The 23,084-nt window shown below is 50.2% G+C and overlaps 1 protein-coding gene across 2 annotated transcripts in view; it reads left to right on the top strand.

The window, feature by feature from the left end:
- Positions 1-23,084, top strand: part of LOC109888821 (sodium/calcium exchanger 1-like) — a 199,700-nt gene that overhangs the window by 174,449 nt on the left and 2,167 nt on the right. For both annotated transcript variants that reach the window (XM_031823730.1, XM_031823729.1), the window contains exon 6: positions 13,850-14,125. In XM_031823730.1, the coding sequence (XP_031679590.1) occupies positions 13,850-14,125 (276 nt within the window). The remainder of the gene's footprint in view (positions 1-13,849; positions 14,126-23,084) is intronic.

Raw genomic sequence — 23,084 nt, 5'->3', positions numbered from 1 at the left:
TGCTTTTTAGTTCATCTGCCGTTAGTTAAAATTGTATTTGTCACATGCTTAGTACAGTGAATTGCATACTTACGGGCCCTTCCCCACAATGCAGAGAGAAAAATAATATAAAGATAATAACACAAGGAATAAGTACACAATGAGTAATGATAACTTGTACCAGTGCCGGGTTGATCAGCAGGGGTACGAGGTAATTGAGGTAGATATGTACATATAGGTAGGGGTAAAGTGACTAGGCAACAGGACATATAGCAAACAGTAGCAATAGCAGAGAGAATATGCTATGACTTGGGTGGCTGGAGTCTTTGACATTTTTTGGGCCTTCCTCTGACATCGCCTGATGTAGAGGTCCTGGATGGCAGGGAGATAGGCCCCGGTGATGAATTGGGTCGTACGCTCTACCCTCTGTAGCGCCTTGCGGTCGTCAGATGCCAAGCAATTACCATACCAAGCGTGATGCAGCCAGTCAAGATGCTCTCAATGGTGCAGCTGTAGAACTTTTGAGGATTTGAGGGCCCATGCCAAATCTAGTCCATGATCAGCTCCTTTGTATTGCTGATGTTGATGGGAAGGTTGTTGTCCTGGCACCACACTGCCAGGTCACTAACTTCCTCCCTATAGGCCGTTGCATCGTCGTCAGTGATCAGGCCTACCACTGTCGTGTCGTCAGCAAACTTAGTGATGGTGTTGGAGTGGGTGAACAGGGAATACAGGAGGGTACTAAGCACGCACCGCTGAGGGGCCCCTGTGTTGACGGTCAGAGTGGCGGAGGTGTTGTTGCCTACTCTTACCACCTGGGTGCGGCCCGTCAGGAAATCTAGGATCCATTTGCAGAGAGAGGTGTTCAGTCCCACAGTCCTGAGCTTAGTGATGAGTTTGGAGGGCACTATGTTGTTGAACGCTGAGCTGTAGTCAATGAACAGCATTCTCACATACAGTACCATTCAAAAGTTTGGACTCATTCAGGGGTTTTGCTTCATTTAAAAAAAACTATTTTCTACAATGTAGAATAATAGTGAAGACATCAAAACTATAAAATAACACATATGGAGTCATGTAGTAACCAAAAAAGTGTTAAACAAATCAAATATATTTGAGATTCTTCAAAGTAGCCACCCTTCGCCTTGATGACAGCTCTGCACAATCTTGGCATTCTCTCAACCAGCTTCACCTGTAATGCTTTCCCAAACGTCTTGAAGGAGTTCCCACATATGCTGAGCACTTGTTGGCTGCTTTTCCTTCACTCTGCAGTCCAACCAATCCCAAACCATCTCAATTGGGTTGAGGTCGGGTGATTGTGGAGGCATTCACTCCATCACTCTCCTTCTTGGTCAAATAGCCCTTACACAGCCTGGAGGTGTGTTGGGTCATTGTCCTGTTAAAAAACAATTGATAGTCCCACTAAGTGCAAACCAGAAGGGATGGCGGATCGCTGCAGAATGCAAAGCACCCCCACACCTCCTCCTCTATGCTTCACGGTGGGAACCACACATGCTGAGATCATCTGTTCACCTACTCTGCATCTCACAAAGACACAGCAGTTGGAACCAATAATCTCAAATTTGGACTCATCAGACCAAAGGACAGATTTCCACTGGTCTAATGTCCATTGCTCATGTTTCTTGGCCCAAGCAAGTCTCTTCTTATTATTGGTGTCCTTTAGTAGTAGTTTCTTTGCAGTAATTCAGCCATGAAGGCCTGTTTTACGCAGTTTCCTCTGAAAAGTTGATGTTGTGATGTGTCTGTTACTTGAACTCCGTGAAGCATTTATTTGGTCTGCAATTTCTGAGGCTGGGACCTCTAATGAACTTATCATCTGCAGCAGAGGTAACTCTGGCTATTCCTTTCCTGTGGCTGTCCTCATGAAATCCAGTTTCATCATAGCGCTTGATGGTTTTTAGGACTGCACTTGAAGAAACTTTCAAACTTCTTGAAATGTTTCGCATTGGCTGACCTTCATGTCTTAAAGTAATAATGGACTATCATTTCTCTTTGCTTATTTAAGCTGTTCTTGCCATAATATGGACTTGGTCTTTTACCAAATAGGTATATCAACTGATTGGCTCAAACGCATTAAGAAGGAAAGAAATTCCACAAATTAACTTTTAGCAAGGCACACCTGTTAAGAGAGAATGCCAAGAATGTACAAAGCTGTCATCAAGGCAAAGGGTAGCTACTTTGAAGCATCTCAAATATAACATATATTTTGGTTCCATATGTGTTATTTCATAGTTTTGATGTCTCCACTATTATTCTACAATGTAGAAATGCATTGTGTTCCCCTGCTTTTTAGTTCCACTGTCCACCCAAACTCTGGACTGGAGCTCTTCCTAACCCCCTGAGAGAGTTTAACACTGACCAACCCTTATCCTCACCTGCCCTGTTCAGCCATTACCTGAACAGCCTATCAGAGAAGAGCACGCATCCGCTCCCTCGCCTATCAGAGGGGAGAGCACGGGTATGCTCAGTGGATAAACAGCGGATAAACCTCACCAACACCTCTGCGTCTGCCAGCTCGCAACAAAAGACCAACCTCCTGGGAATTTATCCCTAAACATAGAATCTTCTGGAGGGTTTTTCCCTTTTCTCTGTATTGGATCTCTGGGAGTGCCTGGGAGTTGTTTGGAGACTGCTCAATGAGAGGGGTTGTTCCACTGAGAAGGTTTCCCATCACCCTGTTAACAAAAGTCTATCAGCCTGTTAACGCATGGTGCTTCGCCAATCAATGGTGATACATTCAGTCTCTCTCCTCTCATTAGAATAGGCTAGAGAAGCCTTTTGGATACGCACAGATTGTGATGGAAATTGATTATGTACCTGAACTGGGTGTAGCCTCTCTCTCAATATGCGTCCGTGGTGTAGTGGAGGGTAAACACATATTATGAATACTCACACATTATTACAAACCTATACACATAGTTGTTATGCACATTTTTGAATCTAAGAGTCCCCAGCTTGGCGTGATAAGAGTCATAGTGAACTGGGGATGTTGGATGATTAGGTGAGGGAGTCTTACAGTGTAGGCACTGCCTTCAGCCCTAGAGTCTGGGGCGCAACAGGACAGCTGCTAACAACAACAGCAACCCAGATAGGGAGCATTAGAACAGAGAAGACACTGCCTTCAGCCCCAGGGTCTGGGGCGCAACAGGACAGCTGCTAACAACAACAGCAACCCAGATAGGGAGCATTAGAACAGAGAAGAGGGACAGCGAGTCAGTCAGATAGACCGTGTCCAAGGATGGAGAGTGAAAGAGTGAGACACATGTGTATAGAAAAATAATGAATGGAGATAAAATGAAGGCTGAAAGAGATTAAAATATGAAGAGAAAAAGACAGAGCAGGGTTGAGAAATACATTGCCAGCAACTATACAATCTGTTTCACATGAAACATTTAGTTGATTTCTTATTCAGTTCAATACATTTTTCAATATTGTTGAATTCCGTTTTAATGTCTGGATTCCGTGATTCTGTCCACCTTCTCCTCAATTTTTATAGGGATTTTGTAGGGATTGTACAGGGCCCTACAGAGAGGTGGAGAGAGTGAGAGAAAGGCACTTAAACTCATACTGCCATTTTGGGTGAGTGTGTGTGTGTGTGTGTGTGTGTGTGTGTGTGTGTGTGTGTGTGTGTGTGTGTGTGTGTGTGTGTGTGTGTGTGTGTGTGTGTGTGTGTGTGTGTGTGTGTGTGTGTGTGTGTGTGTGTGTGTGTGTGTGTGTGTGTGTGTGTGCTTTTCGAACATGCTTACAGTTTTTTCCCAATTGTTAACACAAATTTGCTGAAACTACATCTCAGGTACTCAAAACTCAAAACTCTTAACATAAAACAGTTAGCCAATTTCCCCAAACATCTTGCAAAATGAAACACAGTAATCAAAATCATGTACTCCCTGCTCAAAATGAAACTCTGTATACAAATGAGACACACACACACATCAAATTAACCTAATTTAGTGACAACCGAGATCACACTAATGGGACATATTCAAAACACTGCTATCGGAACCTATTTAATTGTAAAGACTAAGATGTTGTTATACTGTATGTTGTTTGTGTTTACTCAAACAAGAAAGGAACATAAATGCAAAAAGTCAAGTTTTATAATTCAACATGACTCAATACATGTCAAACAGCATACTGTAAGCACACATACAGTAAATATATTTTGTATATGCAAAGGAAGAAAAAGAGTCCTATTTATACTACTGTACTGTATGTTAGATCAATTGTACGGAAGAAATAAAGAAACTATCAAATCTAAATCATAAGTAAAGAATTAAATACTCCATTGAGAAAACAAAATCAGTCATGTCTGTTGTTTTGGTCTGGCCACAGATTTTCATCAACATCAGAGGTGATATTCTCCCTGGCCAGACAGCTGGGGAAATATCTTCTGGCATGACGCATCCACCTCTGACACGACTCTGCTGGGAAATGTCACCACAGGCCTCCTCCATTAGTATGTGTATTTATTATGGATCCCCATTAGCTACTGTCAAGGCAGCAGCTACTCTTCCTGGGGTCCAGCAAAATGAAGGCAGTTTAAACCATTTTTAAAACTTTACAATACATTCACAGATTTCACAACACACTGTGTGCCCTCAGGCCCCTACTCCACCACTACCACATATCTACAGTACTAAATCCATGTGGATGTGTGTGTATAGTGCATACTGTATGTTATCATGTGTGTGTATGCTTGTGTCTGTGCCTATGTTTGTGTTGCTTCACAGTCCCGCTGTTCCATAAGATGTATTTTATCTGTTTTTTAAAACTAATTTTACTGCTGGCATGAGTTACTTGATGTGGAATAGAGTTCTATGTAGTCATGGCTCTATGTAGTACCGTGCGCCTCCCATAGTCTGCTCTGGACTTGGGGACTGTGAAGAGACCTCTTGTGGCATGTCTTGTGGGGTATGCATTTGTGTTCGAGCTGTGTGCCAGTAGTTTAGACAAACAGCTCGGTGCAGTGATGAAGTCAACCTCTCCTCCACTTTGAGCCAGGAGAGATTGACATGCATAGTATTAATATTAACTCTCTGTGTTCATCCAAAGGCCAGCCGTGCTGCTCTGTTCTGAGCCAATTGCAATTTTCCTAAGTCCTGTTTTGTGGCACTTGACCACACAACTGAACAGTAGTCAAGGTGCGACAAAACCAGGGCCTGTAGGACCTGCCTTGTTGATAGTGTTGTTAAGAAGGTAGAAACTAGGGCCTGTAGGACCTGCCTTGTTGATAGTGTTGTTAAGAAGGTAGAAACTAGGGCCTGTAGGACCTGCCTTGTTGATAGTGTTGTTAAGAAAGTAGAAACTAGGGCCTGTAGGACCTGCCTTGTTGATAGTGCTGTTAAAAAGGTAGAAACTAAGGCCTGTAGGACCTGCCTTGAAGATAGTGTTGTTAAGAAGGTAGAATCTAGGGCCTGTAGGACTTTCCTTGTTGATAGTGCTGTTAAGAAGGTAGAAACTAGGGTCTGTAGGACCTGCCTTGTTGATAGTGCTGTTAAGAAGGTAGAAACTAGGGTCTGTAGGACCTGCCTTGTTGATAGTGTTGTTAAGAAGGTAGAAACTAGGGCCTGTAGGACCTGCCTTGTTGATAGTGCTGTTAAGAAGGTAGAATCTAGGGCCTGTAGGACCTTCCTTGTTGATAGTGCTGTTAAAAAGGTAGAAACTAGGGCCTGTAGGACATGCCTTGTTGATAGTGCTGTTAAGAAGGTAGAAACTAGGGCCTGTAGGACCTTCCTTGAAGATAGTTGTTGTTATGAAGGTATAAACTAGGGCCTGTAGGACCTTCCTTGTTGATAGTGCTGTTAAGAAGGTAGATACTAGGGCCTGTCGGACCTGCCTTGTTGATAGTGTTGTTAAGAAGGTAGAAACTAGGGCCTGTAGGACCTGCATTGAAGATAGTGCTGTTAAAAAGGTAGAAACTAGGGCCTGTAGGACCTTCCTTGTTGATAGTGCTGTTAAGAAGGTAGATACTAGGGCCTGTAGGACCTGCCTTGTTGATAGTGCTGTTAAGAAGGTAGAAACTAGGGCCTGTAGGACCTGCCTTGTTGATAGTGCTGTTAAAAAGGTAGAAACTAAGGCCTGTAGGACCTGCCTTGTTGATAGTGCTGTTAAGGTGGAGGTAGAGGTGGAGATAGAGGTGGGGGTACAGGTGGAGGTAGAGGTGGGGGTGGGGGTGGGGGTACAGGTGAAGGTGGGGTACAGGTGTAGGTAGAGGTAGATGTCGAGGTAGAGGTGTGGGTACAGGTGGAGATAGAGGTGGAGGTGGGGATACAGGTGGAGGTAGAGGTGGGGGTAGAGGTGAGGGTACAGGTGGAGGTAGAGGTGAGGGTACAGGTAGAGTTGGGGCTACAGGTGGAGGTAGAGGTGGGTGTACAGGTAGAGGTAGAGATGGAGGTGGGGGTACAGGTGGAGGTACAGGTGGAGGTAGTGGTGGAGTTGGAAGTAGAGGTAGAGGTGGAAGATAGGGGTCGAGGTACAGGTCGAGGTAGCGGTGGGGGTACAGGATGAGGTAGAGGTGGGTAGAGGTAGAGGTGGGGGTACAGGTGGAGGTAGAGGTGGGGGTACAGGTGGAGGTAGAGATTGAGGTAGAGGTGGGGGTACGGGTGGAGGGGGTGGTACAGGTGGAGGTAGAGGTGGGGGTACAGGTGGAGGTAGAGGTGGGGGTATAGCTGGAGGTAGAGATTGAGGTAGAGGTGGAGGTACGGTTGGAGGGGGTGGTACAGATGGAGGTAGAGGTGGGGGTACAGGTGGAGGTAGAGGTGGAGGTAGAGGTGGGGGTACAGGTGGAGGCAGAGGTGGGGGTACAGGTGGAGGTAGAGGTGGGGGTACAGGTGGAGGTAGAGGTGGGAGTACAGGTGGAGGTAGAGGTGGGGGTACAGGTGGAGGTAGAGATTGAGGTAGAGGTGGAGGTACGTGTGGAGGGGGTGGTACAGGTGGAGGTAGAGGTGGGGGTACAGGTGGAGGTAGGGATGGGGATACAGGTGGAGTTAGAGATGGGGGTACAGGTGGAGGTAGAGGTGGGAGTACAGGTGGAGGTAGAGGTGGGGGTACAGGTGGAGGTAGAGGTGGAGATGGGGGTACAGGTGGATGTAGAGGGAGAGGTAGAGGTGGAGGTGGGAGTACAGGTAGAGGTGGAGGTAGAGGTGGGGGTACAGGTGGAGGTAGAGTTGGAGGTGGGAGTACAGGTAGAGGTGGAGTTGGAGGTAGAGGTGGGGGTACAGGTGGAGGTAGAGGTGGAGGTAGAGGTGAAGGTAGAGGTGGAGGTGGGGTTACAGGTGGAGGTAGCGGTGGGGGTACAGGTAGAGGTAGAGGTGGAGGTAGAGGTGGGGGTACAGGTGGAGGAAGAGGTGGGGGTACAGGTGGAGGTAGAGGTAGAGGTGGGGGTACATGTGGGAGGTACGGTTGGAGGGGGTGGTACAGGTGGAGGTAGAGTTGGGGGTAGAGGTGGAGGTAGAAGTGGGGGTACAGGTGGAGGTAGAGGTGGGGGTACAGGTGGAGGTACAGGTGGAGGGGGTGGTACAGGTGGAGGTAGAGGTGGAGGTGGGGATACAGGTGGAGGTAGAGGTGGGGGTAGAGGTGAGGGTACAGGTGGAGGTAGAGGTGAGGGTACAGGTAGAGTTGGGGCTACAGGTGGAGGTAGAGGTGGGTGTACAGGTAGAGGTAGAGATGGAGGTGGGGGTACAGGTGGAGGTACAGGTGGAGGTAGTGGTGGAGTTGGAAGTAGAGGTAGAGGTGGAAGATAGGGGTCGAGGTACAGGTCGAGGTAGCGGTGGGGGTACAGGATGAGGTAGAGGTGGGGGTACAGGTGGAGGTAGAGGTGGGGGTACAGGTGGAGGTAGAGATTGAGGTAGAGGTGGGGGTACGGGTGGAGGGGGTGGTACAGGTGGAGGTAGAGGTGGGGGTACAGGTGGAGGTAGAGGTGGGGGTATAGCTGGAGGTAGAGATTGAGGTAGAGGTGGAGGTACGGTTGGAGGGGGTGGTACAGATGGAGGTAGAGGTGGGGGTACAGGTGGAGGTAGAGGTGGAGGTAGAGGTGGGGGTACAGGTGGAGGCAGAGGTGGGGGTACAGGTGGAGGTAGAGGTGGGGGTACAGGTGGAGGTAGAGGTGGGAGTACAGGTGGAGGTAGAGGTGGGGGTACAGGTGGAGGTAGAGATTGAGGTAGAGGTGGAGGTACGGGTGGAGGGGGTGGTACAGGTGGAGGTAGAGGTGGGGGTACAGGTGGAGGTAGGGATGGGGATACAGGTGGAGTTAGAGGTGGGGGTACAGGTGGAGGTAGAGGTGGGAGTACAGGTGGAGGTAGAGGTGGGGGTACAGGTGGAGGTAGAGGTGGAGATGGGGGTACAGGTGGATGTAGAGGGAGAGGTAGAGGTGGAGGTGGGAGTACAGGTAGAGGTGGAGGTAGAGGTGGGGGTACAGGTGGAGGTAGAGGTGGAGGTGGGAGTACAGGTAGAGGTGGAGTTGGAGGTAGAGGTGGGGGTACAGGTGGAGGTAGAGGTGGAGGTAGAAGTGAAGGTAGAGGTGGAGGTGGGGTTACAGGTGGAGGTAGCGGTGGGGGTACAGGTAGAGGTAGAGGTGGAGGTAGAGGTGGGGGTACAGGTGGAGGAAGAGGTGGGGGTACAGGTGGAGGTAGAGGTAGAGGTGGGGGTACATGTGGGAGGTACGGTTGGAGGGGGTGGTACAGGTGGAGGTAGAGTTGGGGGTAGAGGTGGAGGTAGAAGTGGGGGTACAGGTGGAGGTAGAGGTAGAGGTGGGGGTACAGGTGGAGTTACAGGTGGAGGTAGAGGTGGGGGTACAGGTGGAGGTAGGGATGGGGATACAGGTGGAGTTAGAGGTGGGGGTACAGGTGGAGGTAGAGGTGGGAGTACAGGTGGAGGTAGAGGTGGGGGTACAGGTGGAGGTAGAGGTGGAGATGGGGGTACAGGTGGATGTAGAGGGAGAGGTAGAGGTGGAGGTGGGAGTACAGGTAGAGGTGGAGGTAGAGGTGGGGGTACAGGTGGAGGTAGAGGTGGAGGTGGGAGTACAGGTAGAGGTGGAGTTGGAGGTAGAGGTGGGGGTACAGGTGGAGGTAGAGGTGGAGGTAGAGGTGAAGGTAGAGGTGGAGGTGGGGTTACAGGTGGAGGTAGCGGTGGGGGTACAGGTAGAGGTAGAGGTGGAGGTAGAGGTGGGGGTACAGGTGGAGGAAGAGGTGGGGGTACAGGTGGAGGTAGAGGTAGAGGTGGGGGTACATGTGGGAGGTACGGTTGGAGGGGGTGGTACAGGTGGAGGTAGAGTTGGGGGTAGAGGTGGAGGTAGAAGTGGGGGTACAGGTGGAGGTAGAGGTAGAGGTGGGGGTACAGGTGGAGTTACAGGTGGAGGGGGTGGTACAGGTGGAGGTAGAGGTGGAGGTGGGGGTACAGGTGGAGGTGGCGGTACAGGTGGATGTAGAGGGAGAGGTAGAGGTGGAGGTGGGAGTACAGGTAGAGGTGGAGTTGGAGGTAGAGGTGGAGGTAGAGGTGGGGGTACAGGTGGAGGTAGAGGTGCAGGTAGGAGTACAGGTAGAGGTGGAGTTGGAGGTAGAGGTGGGGGTACAGGTGGAGGTAGAGGTGGAGGTAGAGGTGAAGGTAGAGGTGGAGGTGGGGTTACAGGTGGAGGTAGCGGTGGGGGTACAGGTAGAGGTAGAGGTGGAGGTAGAGGTGGGGGTACAGGTGGAGGAAGAGGTGGAGGTAGAGGTGGGGGTACAGGTGGAGGAAGAGGTGGAGGTAGAGGTAGAGGTGGGGGTACATGTGGAAGGTACGGTTGGAGGGGGTGGTACAGGTGGAGGTAGAGTTGGAGGTAGAGGTGGAGGTAGAAGTGGGGGTACAGGTGGAGGTAGAGGTGGGGGTACAGGTGGAGGTACAGGTGGAGGGGGTGGTACAGGTGGAGGTAGAGGTGGAGGTGGGGATACAGGTGGAGGTAGAGGTGGGGGTAGAGGTGAGGGTAGAGGTAGAGGTGGGGGTACATGTGGGAGGTACGGTTGGAGGGGGTGGTACAGGTGGAGGTAGAGTTGGGGGTAGAGGTGGAGGTAGAAGTGGGGGTACAGGTGGAGGTAGAGGTGGGGGTACAGGTGGAGGTACAGGTGGAGGGGGTGGTACAGGTGGAGGTAGAGGTGGAGGTGGGGATACAGGTGGAGGTAGAGGTGGGGGTAGAGGTGAGGGTACAGGTGGAGGTAGAGGTGAGGGTACAGGTAGAGTTGGGGCTACAGGTGGAGGTAGAGGTGGGTGTACAGGTAGAGGTAGAGATGGAGGTGGGGGTACAGGTGGAGGTACAGGTGGAGGTAGTGGTGGAGTTGGAAGTAGAGGTAGAGGTGGAAGATAGGGGTCGAGGTACAGGTCGAGGTAGCGGTGGGGGTACAGGATGAGGTAGAGGTGGGTAGAGGTAGAGGTGGGGGTACAGGTGGAGGTAGAGGTGGGGGTACAGGTGGAGGTAGAGATTGAGGTAGAGGTGGGGGTACGGGTGGAGGGGGTGGTACAGGTGGAGGTAGAGGTGGGGGTACAGGTGGAGGTAGAGGTGGGGGTATAGCTGGAGGTAGAGATTGAGGTAGAGGTGGAGGTACGGTTGGAGGGGGTGGTACAGATGGAGGTAGAGGTGGGGGTACAGGTGGAGGTAGAGGTGGAGGTAGAGGTGGGGGTACAGGTGGAGGCAGAGGTGGGGGTACAGGTGGAGGTAGAGGTGGGGGTACAGGTGGAGGTAGAGGTGGGAGTACAGGTGGAGGTAGAGGTGGGGGTACAGGTGGAGGTAGAGATTGAGGTAGAGGTGGAGGTACGGGTGGAGGGGGTGGTACAGGTGGAGGTAGAGGTGGGGGTACAGGTGGAGGTAGGGATGGGGATACAGGTGGAGTTAGAGGTGGGGGTACAGGTGGAGGTAGAGGTGGGAGTACAGGTGGAGGTAGAGGTGGGGGTACAGGTGGAGGTAGAGGTGGAGATGGGGGTACAGGTGGATGTAGAGGGAGAGGTAGAGGTGGAGGTGGGAGTACAGGTAGAGGTGGAGGTAGAGGTGGGGGTACAGGTGGAGGTAGAGGTGGAGGTGGGAGTACAGGTAGAGGTGGAGTTGGAGGTAGAGGTGGGGGTACAGGTGGAGGTAGAGGTGGAGGTAGAAGTGAAGGTAGAGGTGGAGGTGGGGTTACAGGTGGAGGTAGCGGTGGGGGTACAGGTAGAGGTAGAGGTGGAGGTAGAGGTGGGGGTACAGGTGGAGGAAGAGGTGGAGGTACAGGTGGAGGTAGAGGTAGAGGTGGGGGTACATGTGGGAGGTACGGTTGGAGGGGGTGGTACAGGTGGAGGTAGAGTTGGGGGTAGAGGTGGAGGTAGAAGTGGGGGTACAGGTGGAGGTAGAGGTAGAGGTGGGGGTACAGGTGGAGTTACAGGTGGAGGTAGAGGTGGGGGTACAGGTGGAGGTAGGGATGGGGATACAGGTGGAGTTAGAGGTGGGGGTACAGGTGGAGGTAGAGGTGGGAGTACAGGTGGAGGTAGAGGTGGGGGTACAGGTGGAGGTAGAGGTGGAGATGGGGGTACAGGTGGATGTAGAGGGAGAGGTAGAGGTGGAGGTGGGAGTACAGGTAGAGGTGGAGGTAGAGGTGGGGGTACAGGTGGAGGTAGAGGTGGAGGTGGGAGTACAGGTAGAGGTGGAGTTGGAGGTAGAGGTGGGGGTACAGGTGGAGGTAGAGGTGGAGGTAGAGGTGAAGGTAGAGGTGGAGGTGGGGTTACAGGTGGAGGTAGCGGTGGGGGTACAGGTAGAGGTAGAGGTGGAGGTAGAGGTGGGGGTACAGGTGGAGGAAGAGGTGGGGGTACAGGTGGAGGTAGAGGTAGAGGTGGGGGTACATGTGGGAGGTACGGTTGGAGGGGGTGGTACAGGTGGAGGTAGAGTTGGGGGTAGAGGTGGAGGTAGAAGTGGGGGTACAGGTGGAGGTAGAGGTAGAGGTGGGGGTACATGTGGAGTTACAGGTGGAGGGGGTGGTACAGGTGGAGGTAGAGGTGGAGGTGGGGGTACAGGTGGAGGTGGCGGTACAGGTGGATGTAGAGGGAGAGGTAGAGGTGGAGGTGGGAGTACAGGTAGAGGTGGAGTTGGAGGTAGAGGTGGAGGTAGAGGTGGGGGTACAGGTGGAGGTAGAGGTGCAGGTAGAGGTGGAGGTAGGAGTACAGGTAGAGGTGGAGTTGGAGGTAGAGGTGGGGGTACAGGTGGAGGTAGAGGTGGAGGTAGAGGTGAAGGTAGAGGTGGAGGTGGGGTTACAGGTGGAGGTAGCGGTGGGGGTACAGGTAGAGGTAGAGGTGGAGGTAGAGGTGGGGGTACAGGTGGAGGAAGAGGTGGAGGTAGAGGTGGGGGTACAGGTGGAGGAAGAGGTGGAGGTAGAGGTAGAGGTGGGGGTACATGTGGAAGGTACGGTTGGAGGGGGTGGTACAGGTGGAGGTAGAGTTGGAGGTAGAGGTGGAGGTAGAAGTGGGGGTACAGGTGGAGGTAGAGGTAGAGGTGGGGGTACAGGTGGAGGTACAGGTGGAGGGGGTGGTACAGGTGGAGGTGGAGGTGGAGGTGGGGGTACAGGTGGAGGTGGCGGTACAGGTGGAGAAGGGGTTACAGGTAGAGGTGGAGGTGGAGGTAGAGGTGGGGGTACAGGTGGAGGTAGAGGTGGGGGGAACAGGTGGAGGTGGGGGTACAGGTAGAGGTAGAGGTGGAGGTGGGGGTACAGGTGGAGGTAGAATTGGGGGTAGAGGTAGAGATGAAGGTAGAGGTGGAGGTGGGGTTACAGGTGGAGGTAGTGGAGGTAGAGGTGGAAGTGAGGGTAAAGGTGGAGGTAGCGGTGGGGGTACAGGTAGAGGTAGAGGTGGAGGTGGGGGTACAGGTGGAGGTAGAGTTGGGGGTAGAGGTGGAGGTAGAAGTGGGGGTACAGGTGGAGGTAGACGTGGATGTGGGGAGTTGGAAGTACCTTACCTTGTTAAAAACGGGACGGAAAATTGCTCTTGACATTTCCGAGATGAATGGCGTTGTGCAACGTGTCTGCCCTTTTACAATGCATCACTATGTGAACATGTCCAAACGTCTAATTTGGTCTCTTGAGATTGTGGTTCAGGCCATTTAACGATGCAATAACGATAGTCAAATGCCAGATGAATATTGTATGTCTAGAAAGATGTGTGTTTCTGTATGAGTGTGTGTTTGTGTTTATCTACAGCTGTGCCAATGTGTCTAGAGGACAGTCTGTGATGTGAATGGCTGACATGCTGTCAGTAAGCCTAGGGCTTTGGTAGACATACAGTAGTTAGGCCCGTACACTACACAAACTACAGACAACACACACACACTACCCACACACAGCCATAACTATTTATTTTTTGTATTGTTTGTATGTGGTTGTATTTTACATTTATTTTACATCTTTGTCTATCAGTGTATCGATGTCTTGTTACTTGTTATGTTTTGTGTTTTCTGTGGACCCCAGGAAGAGTAGCTGCTGCTTCTGCAAAAGCTAATGGGGATCTGAATAAACCAATAAAAACAACAATAGGAACTCACACACATACAAGTATGTTGATAATCAGGAATACTGTGGGGACACACACACAGATTATGTGTACCTGTTGGAGGGGATTGGCTCCAGTCTGAGACCTCATGCCATGATTACACTCTGACAAACGAGCTCCGATGTTATGAGGCAAACCATCATCACAAATCACATCACTTTGCTCCCTTATTTCACAAAATATTGGAAGTTAATTCAAGTCTGGTTTTCAGTAAATGTTTGAGGAATATCATTCTTTCTTTTTCATAAACTCATCATAATCTCACCCTTTCAGATCCCAGATCTTTCTCCTCATCCCCCTCTCCCCTCTCTCTCTCGGCCAGGTGAGGATGACGAGGATGAAGAATGCGGCGAGGAGAAGCTGCCGTCCTGCTTCGACTACGTCATGCACTTCCTCACCGTCTTCTGGAAGGTTCTGTTTGCGTTCGTTCCCCCAACAGACTACTGGAATGGCTGGGCCTGCTTCGTGGTGTCCATCTGCATGATCGGCCTGCTTACAGCCTTCATCGGGGACCTGGCCTCCCACTTCGGCTGCACTGTGGGCCTCAAGGACTCTGTCACTGCCGTGGTGTTTGTTGCGCTGGGGACCTCTGTGCCAGGTAATATTATATACTTAGATGGGTGTTTACGCTGCGTTTACTTGCTGTGTAATAGTCAAGGTAGCATTCCTTTTACGGAGGACATCAGATGTACTACTACAGTATGTGATGATTGTGGTAACGCTTTTCCTAAACATGTCCTCTGGATTTACTCTCTCCTAACACTTCAAGTGTGTTCAGTGATTACCTCTTCCATTTTCCATTTACACTGCTTATACCCATGCTAGATCGTGTTTACATGTGTACATGACATTTTAGTCATTTGCTGATGCTCTATTCCTGAGCAGCTAAACATATCTGTATACAAGTGAGGGGGTTGAACAAGAGTCTATATACACATGTTAGAGCAGCTCAACCCATCACAGCTACCTTGGTATAAACTGCACAGTGCTGTGATGAATATTAAGACTAAGTGTGTATGTGTTAAGGGTGGGGTACCAGAAGGGTTAGGGGTGAGGTACCAGAAGGGTTAGTGGTGGGGTACCAGAAGGGTTAGCGGTGAGGTACCAGAAGGGTTAGTGGTGAGGTACCAGAAGGGTTAGTGGTGGGGTACCAGAAGGGTTAGTGGTGAGGTACCAGAAGGGTTAGTGGTGAGGTACCAGAAGGGTTAGTGGTGAGGTACCAGAAGGGTTAGTGGTGGGGTACCAGAAGGGTTAGTGGTGAGGTACCAGAAGGGTTAGTGGTGAGGTACCAGAAGGGTTAGTGGTGGGGTACCAGAAGGGTTAGTGGTGGGGTACCAGAAGGGTTAGTGGTGGGGTACCAGAAGGGTTAGTGGTGAGGTACCAGAAGGGTTAGTGGTGGGGGTACCAGAAGGGTTAGTGGTGAGGTACCAGAAGGGTTAGTGGTGAGGTACCAGAAGGGTTAGTGGTGAGGTACCAGAAGGGTTAGTGGTGAGGTACCAGAAGGGTTAGTGGTGGGGTACCAGAAGGGTTAGTGGTGAGGTACCAGAAGATGAGTGTCTTTAGAGGCAGAACAAGGGCAGTGATTCAGATGTGGAGTCACACACACACACATACACACACACACTGCTCTTTGCAGTTTGGACTGTAGCAGCAGCCTGGGTGTGACTGCATGTTTCTCCATGAGTTTCACACTATGTACAGAGCACACACACACACACACATAGCTCGATAGCTTTCAACTGGGCCTGTTACAGTACTTAGCTAATTAGCACCCAGTCCATGTAGTAGACACTGAGCCGCTTCACATACCTGCTGACCAGCCATGCACTGTAACTTACTCAGGGCTCAGGGCTGGGTTCACCGCTCTGCTCTACTTTAACCCTCACTAGTACCGTTAACCCCATTTCACTAGCAATAAGGACTGGGAACAAAAAGGTGTAGAGAAATTAGCATTAGCCGCCAAAGCGCTGTGCTGTTGTGCTGTATAAAAGGACAAGACACCTCCCACCCCACTGTAATTATAGTCAATATAACAACACCCCCCCCCCGCCCCCCCTGTAATTATAGTCAATATAACACCCCGCCCCACTGTAATTATAGTCAATATAACAACACCCCCCCCCCGCCCCCCTGTAATTATAGTCAATATAACAACACCCCCATCCCGCCCCCTGTAATTATAGTCAATATAACACCCGCCCCACTGTAATTATAGTCAATATAACACCCCGCCCCCCCTGTAATTATAGTCAATATAACAACACACCTCCCACCCCACTGTAATTATAGTCAATATAACAACACACCTCCCGCCCCACTGTAATTATAGTCAATATAACAACACACCTCCCGCCCCACTGTATTTATAGTCAATATAACAACACACCTCCCGCCCCACTGTATTTATAGTCAATATAACAACACACCTCCCACCCCACTGTAATTATAGTCAATATAACAACACACCTCCCGCCCCACTGTATTTATAGTCAATATAACAACACACCTCCCGCCCCACTGTAATTATAGTCAATATAACAACACACCTCCCGCCCCACTCTATTTATAGTCAATATAACAACACACCTCCCACCCCACTGTAATTATAGTCAATATAACAACACACCTCCCACCCCACTCTGTTTATAGTCAATATAACAACACACCTCCCACCCCACTCTGTTTATAGTCAATATAACAACACACCTCCCACCCCACTGTAATTATAGTCAATATAACACCCCGCCCCCCTGTAATTATAGTCAATATAACAACACCCCCATCCCGCCCCCTGTAATTATAGTCAATATAACACCCGCCCCACTGTAATTATAGTCAATATAACACCCCGCCCCCCCTGTAATTATAGTCAATATAACAACACACCTCCCGCCCCACTGTAATTATAGTCAATATAACAACACACCTCCCACCCCACTGTAATTATAGTCAATATAACAACACACCTCCCACCCCACTCTATTTATAGTCAATATAACACCCCGCCCCACTGTAATTATAGTCAATATAACACGACACCTCCCGCCCCCACTGTAATTATAGTCAATATAACAACACACCTCCCGCCCCACTGTAATTATAGTCAATATAACAACACACCTCCCACCCCACTCTATTTATAGTCAATATAACAACACACCTCCCACCCCACTCTATTTATAGTCAATATAACAACACACCTCCCACCCCCACTCTATTTATAGTCAATATAACAACACACCTCCCTCCCCACTCTATTTATAGTCAATATAACAACCCACCTCCCACCCCACTGTATTTATAGTCAATATAACAACACACCTCCCGCCCCACTGTATTTATAGTCAATATAACAACCCACCTCCCACCCCACTGTATTTATAGTCAATATAACAACACACCTCCCACCCCACTGTATTTATAGTCAATATAGCGGCACACCGCAGCCACACGGCTCAATGAGCCTCGTTTATCATGGACAGTCAGCCGGAGAAAGACCATGAGCAGCCCAAGCAAAGGTAGTATTGCCCAATGCTCAGTTGAAAAGCACCCCTGTGTGTGTGTGTGTGTGTGTGTGTGTGTGTGTGTGTGTGTGTGTGTGTGGTGTGTGTGTGTGTGTGTGTGTGTGTGTGTGTGTGTGTGTGTGTGTGTGTGTGTGTGTGTGTGTGTGTGTGTGTGTGTGTGTGAGAGTGCGTGCGTGCGTGCATGCGTGCGTGCGTTGGTTTGTGACTTTTTTGATGATAGTCGAGAGCACACTGAGTGGAATATGTAAATCTCTGTGTGAGCCTTGTATACGGAACACAACAAAATACATTAGTACATTAGTCTCAAGGGTGTTTTCTATCCCACATGTGGCTTTGCTAGTGTAAGTGTGATAAATAACACTGTTGGGAGAGTGGTAAACAACACTTACCAGGCATGCTGCTGGCAGACTGCTGGCTCACTGCCCTCCCGGACTCACACACATACACACATACACACATACACACATACAAAAACACGCATACACACACAAACACATCTAAATATGTTAACAGAATGAGCCTCTTCTGTCAAGGCTTTCCTCAGAAAGCATCAGATATAAATATTGGTCCAGCTGTTGGCCAATTTCCACCTCCACCTCTGTGTTGATGTTTTTTACTTCACAAAAGTGGAGTCTTTCGGGTTGGAGCTCTTGCTCTGCTAGGTTGATACACTTTGTAGGTGTTATGGAGAACGACAGGGTATTTAATGAAAGTCTCTCCCTGTTTTTCTCAGTGCAGGTACAGATGTAAGATATTCATTTGAGCCAGTTTGCTACAGCAGGAAAATAATCCTGCAGCAACAGGAAATGTGAAATATTATGTGGATTATAATGAATGGACATTTCTGTCAGGGTTGCTACATTTTTCTTAAGTGGAAATCAAGTCTGACATTTTAAAGTGGAAATTACAAGCTTGAGAAACCTTTTAAAACCTCAAATACACTACAAGCTGTAAATTTCCTGCATTGCAACAGGGTGATCAAATTAAGATCTGACAACTGTAGAAGGACTTTTAAACATGTCCCGTTAGTACCACCTACCTACTGTCATTATTTTCAGTGTTATGGACTGCTCCTCTATAAGACCTTACTAGGCAAACAGCTAATGGTTGATATAATGGTTGATATAATGGTTGATATAATGGTTGATATAATGGTTGATCCCTGTAAGATGTCCATCTGTAGGCGTGAGCGTGAGATTTATCATGTAGGCTTGGATAGTTTACGGGGCGCACAGTCACAGTCAGTCCGAACACATCTAGAGAAAGAGAGCAGGAGAAGCGCTCTACTGTTCTTTCTGACCAAAGTTCCTATTCAGTTACTAATTCTATGTTTCTGATTACAAATGGATATTGTGAGAGCATTGATTTGTGTGAGAATAATCCCAGCACACCGGATGTGACATCATCAGCATCGCTTCCTCCTGGCCTTGTCAGGAAGGGACAGCAGAGACGCACAAGGGGGTGAAGGCCTAATCGCTGTAGAAACCGATATAGCTATTAGCGGCAGCTGCGGCAGAGAGAGGCTGTTGCTGCATATTAATAGGGCCGGAGAGAGCAGCAGATCTGTGGCAGTTAAATGGCTGGTGATTGTAGGGCTTGTCAAAGACAACAGTCTCCACTGTGACTGTGTGATGTCACAGCCAGGAAGTGATTAGCAGTCAAGCTGTTGTCTTACGGATGAGCTTTTGCCTTTTTCTGCTGTCTGCTTGAGAAAAACTATTTTCTTGGAGGTAGAGATGACCCAGGTTTGACTGCAGGCTCTTGATAGGGCAGAGGAGATTGAATATGCTCTCACACAGTGGGGGAGAGAGGATCAATGAGAAGGACAACAGGTGGGATATCTGCCAATCGCACACACACACACTGTGCTGATTACACAACCACACACGGTCACACAGAGACATTATATCTACCCACATACACTGTTCTCTATCCTTACACAATCACAGCCACCAAGAGGACTGAAGTGTGTGTGTGTGTGTGTGCATGCGTGTGTTTGCGTGCATGTCTTTCTTATAGATACTCTGTTTTGTCTTGTGGAGAACTGTGAGACACCACACCACACACCCCCTCGGTTTCCTCCCTTCCCTCCATCCCTCCTTCCCTCCATCCCTTCTTCCCTCCGTCCCTTCGTCCCTCCGTCCCACCTTCCCTCCATCCCTCCATCCCTCCTTCCCTCCATCCCACCTTCCCTCCATCCCTCCTTCCCTCCATCCCTTCTTCCCTCTGTCCCTTCGTCCCTCCATCCCACCTTCCCTCCATCCCTCCTTCCCTCCATCCCTTCTTCCCTCCGTCCCTTCGTCCCTCCATCCCACCTTCCCTCCTTCCCTCCATCCCACCTTCCCTCCATCCCTCCTTCCCTTCTTCCCTCCGTCCCTTCGTCCCTCCATCCCACCTTCCCTCCATCCCTCCTTCCCTCCATCCCACCTTCCCTCCATCCCTTCTTCCCTCCTTCCCTCCATCCCTTCTTCCCTCCGTCCCTTCGCCCCTCCATCCCACCTTCCCTCCATCCCTCCTTCCCTCCATCCCACCTTCCCTCCATCCCTCCTTCCCTCCATCCCTTCTTCCCTCCGTCCCTTCGTCCCTCTATCCCACCTTCCCTCCATCCCTCCTTCCCTCCATCACACCTTCCCTCCATCCCTCCTTCCCTCCATCCCTCCTTCCCTCCATCCCACCTTCCCTCCATCCCACCTTCCCTCCATCCCTCCTTCCCTCCATCCCACCTTCCCTCCATCCCTCCTTCCCTCCATCCCTTCTTCCCTCCGTCCCTTCGTCCCTCCATCCCACCTTCCCTCCATCCCACCTTCCCTCATCCCACCTTCCCTCCATCCCTCCATCCCTTCTTCCCTCCATCCCTTCTTCCCTCTGTCCCTTCGTCCCTCCATCCCACCTTCCCTCCATCCCTCCTTCCCTCCATCCCTTCTTCCCTCCGTCCCTTCGTCCCTCCATCCCACCTTCCCTCCTTCCCTCCATCCCACCTTCCCTCCATCCCTCCTTCCCTTCTTCCCTCCGTCCCTTCGTCCCTCCATCCCACCTTCCCTCCATCCCTCCTTCCCTCCATCCCACCTTCCCTCCATCCCTTCTTCCCTCCTTCCCTCCATCCCTCCTTCCCTTCGTCCCTACATCCCTCCATCCCTCCTTCCATCCATCCCACCTTCCCTCCATCCCACCTTCCCTCCATCCATCTTCCCTCCATCCCTTCTTCCCTCCGTCCCTTCATCCCACCTTCCCTCCATCCCACCTTCCCTCCATCCCACCTTCCCTCCATCCCTCCTTCCCTCCATCCCTTCTTCCCTCCGTCCCTTCTTCCCTCCATCCCACCTTCCCTCCATCCCACCTTCCCTCCATCCCTCCTTCCCTCCATCCCTTCTTCCCTCCGTCCCTTCATGCCTCCATCCCACCTTCCCTCCATCCCACCTTCCCTCCGTCCCTTCTTCCCTCCATCCCACCTTCCCTCCATCCCACCTTCCCTCCATCCCTTCTTCCCTCCTTCCCTTCGTCCCTCCATCCCACCTTCACTCCATCCCCTCGTCCCTTCCTTCTCAGTGAAGCTGAGATGATCCGTGCAGATGAGGCAGCCCCTGTCTGTTCTACATCAGCATTTAGGCACTCCCCTGTCTCTCTGTCCGTCCTGCTTTTGTCCTCCCTCTGCATTCTGCTCAGTGGATCCAACCACCCTGTGTTATCAGAGAGAGAGCCTTTTGTCCAGCCTGCCGTACAAAGCCTGAAGAAATGATTGCTCTTATTTAACCATTACATTGATTGAGAGAGTCAGAGAGACAGAAAGACAAAGGAAACACATGTAAATGACGGCTACAAAGTATATTGAAAGTAAATGCTTCTGCACAGATGTGGTTCTTGAGTTAATTAAGCAATTAACATCCCATAATGCTTAGGGTCATGTATAAAAATGCTGGGCAAGCCATTACTTTGGCTACCAAGGCTCTGCCCCCATAGGATGGTAAAGCCCCCATCCACAGGGCACAAGTGGTCACTGAATAGTTTGATGAGCATGAAAACTATGTAAACAATATGCCATGGCCGTCTCAGTCACCACATCTCAACCCAACGTATACGAGATTCTGGAGTGGCGACTGCGACAGCGTTTCCACCACCAGCAACAAAACACCAAATGATGGAATTTCTTGTGGAAGAAAGGTGTCGCATCCCTCCAATAGAGTTCCAGACACTTGTAGAACCTATAACAAGGCGCATTGAAGCTGTTCTGGGTGGCCCAACGCCCTATTAAGACACTTTGTGTTGGAGTTTTGTTTATTTTGGCAGTTACCTGTAGTTTAACTTAAACACTTTATGTTTTTCAATTATATTTCTTCCTGGTCTTGGTCCAGCGGTTTTGCAGCTCAGTACAATGCCAGAGTGGCCAGTTGGCAGGCTGGGGATCAAGGGGTGAGTCCCTGAGAGTACTATCCAGAGTCACTGGACCAGATATGGATTATTTTGGTGTCTGTCTGTCTGTCTGTCTGTCTGTATATGGATTATTTTGGTGTCTGTCTGTCTGTCTGTCTGTCTGTCTGTCGTCTGTCTGTCTGTCTGTCTGTCTGTCTGTCTGTCTGTCTGTCTGTCTGTCTGTCTGTCTGTCTGTCTGTCTGTCTGTCTGTCTGTCTGTCTGTCTGTCTGTCTGTCTGTCTGTCTGTCTGTCTGTCTGTCTGTCTGTCTGTCTGTCTGTCTGTCTGTCTGTCTGTCTGTCTGTCTGTCTGTCTGTCTGTCTGTCTGTCTGTCTGTCTGTCTGTCTGTCTGTCTGTCTGTCTGTCTGTCTGTCTGTCTGTCTGTCTGTGTGTGTGTGTGTGTGTGTGTGTGTGTGTGTGTGTGTGTGTGTGTGTGTGTGTGTGTGTGTGTGTGTGTGTGTGTGTGTGTGTGTGTGTGTGTGTGTGTGTGTGTTTCTTCAGTCTAAGCCTTTTTGTGAAGCAGCTACTGAGTCCAATGTCCACACTCGTATGCCCATGTCAGTGCTTGTCCTGTGCCATGTTGAAGTCACCAGAGCTAGATTCCCATTGAATAGTGCCACCCGGTGCCAATGACCATGCTATCATGTCCAGCTGGCAGAGCCTGGTGCCAGTTTAGTGAATGGAGTCACCCTGAGGAACAGTATGTCTCAACCTTGTAATCCACTCTTCTACTCTTCTCTCTCTGTCTCTCTCTCCCTCTCTCTCCCTCTCTCTCCCTCTGTCTCTCTCTCTCTGTCTCTCTACCCCTCTCTCCCTCTCTCTCCCTCTCTCTGTCTCTCTCCCTCTGTCTCTCTCTCTCTCTACCTCTCTCTCTCCCTCTCTCTCTCCCTCTGTCTCTGTCTCTCTCTCTGTCTCTCTCCCTCTCTCTCTCTCTCTCTCTCTCTCTTTCTCCCCTGTCTCTCTCTCTGTCTCTCTCTCCCTCTGTCTCTCTCTCTCTCTCTCTCTCTCTCTCTCTCTCGCTCTCGGTCTCTCTCTCTCCCTCTGTCTCTCTCTCTTTCTGTCTCTGTCTCTCTCTTTTGCTCTCCCTCTCTTTCGCTCTCCCTCTCCCTCTCTCTCTCTCTCTCTCTCGTTCTATCTCCCTCCCTCTCCGTCTCTCTTTCTCTCTCTCATCTATGTGCTGCCTCTTCTCTTCTCTCCTCCCCTTACCTCTCTCCCCATCTCCTTCCCCCACTTCTCTTATTTTCAGCCTGTTTCCCCTGCCCATTTGGCCAGAACTGAAAGACCAAGTCCTTTCTCTGCTGAAGGTGCCAGGAAAAGGAGAGGGGGGGTGCACAAAGGAAGTGAGGAAGGATTGAGGGACAGAAAGGGGAATAAAACAGAGTGCTTTGTCACTTGCCAATGAAAGACATCTTCAAAATTAGGCTAGTTGCCCTGATTCTCTATGGAAGCATTTGCTCCTGGCAAGGTAACAACTTAGCATACACATCTCCACTCCAGAGAGTGGATGGTCTCTTCCTGCTGGGTTGCTGTTATTCCTAGAGCAGACTAGTTAAATCCAGTCACAGAGACGGCCATTTATAAATAGGATTGTGCTTGCATCAGGTATTGAACTGGGTCTGGGAGAAAG

This window comes from Oncorhynchus kisutch, linkage group LG4 (assembly GCF_002021735.2).
Source record: "Oncorhynchus kisutch isolate 150728-3 linkage group LG4, Okis_V2, whole genome shotgun sequence".
In the NCBI taxonomy this organism is placed as follows: Eukaryota; Metazoa; Chordata; class Actinopteri; order Salmoniformes; family Salmonidae; genus Oncorhynchus; species Oncorhynchus kisutch.
The sequence above is the reverse complement of the archived record's forward strand: the minus strand, read 5'-3'. Positions and strand labels throughout refer to the sequence as shown.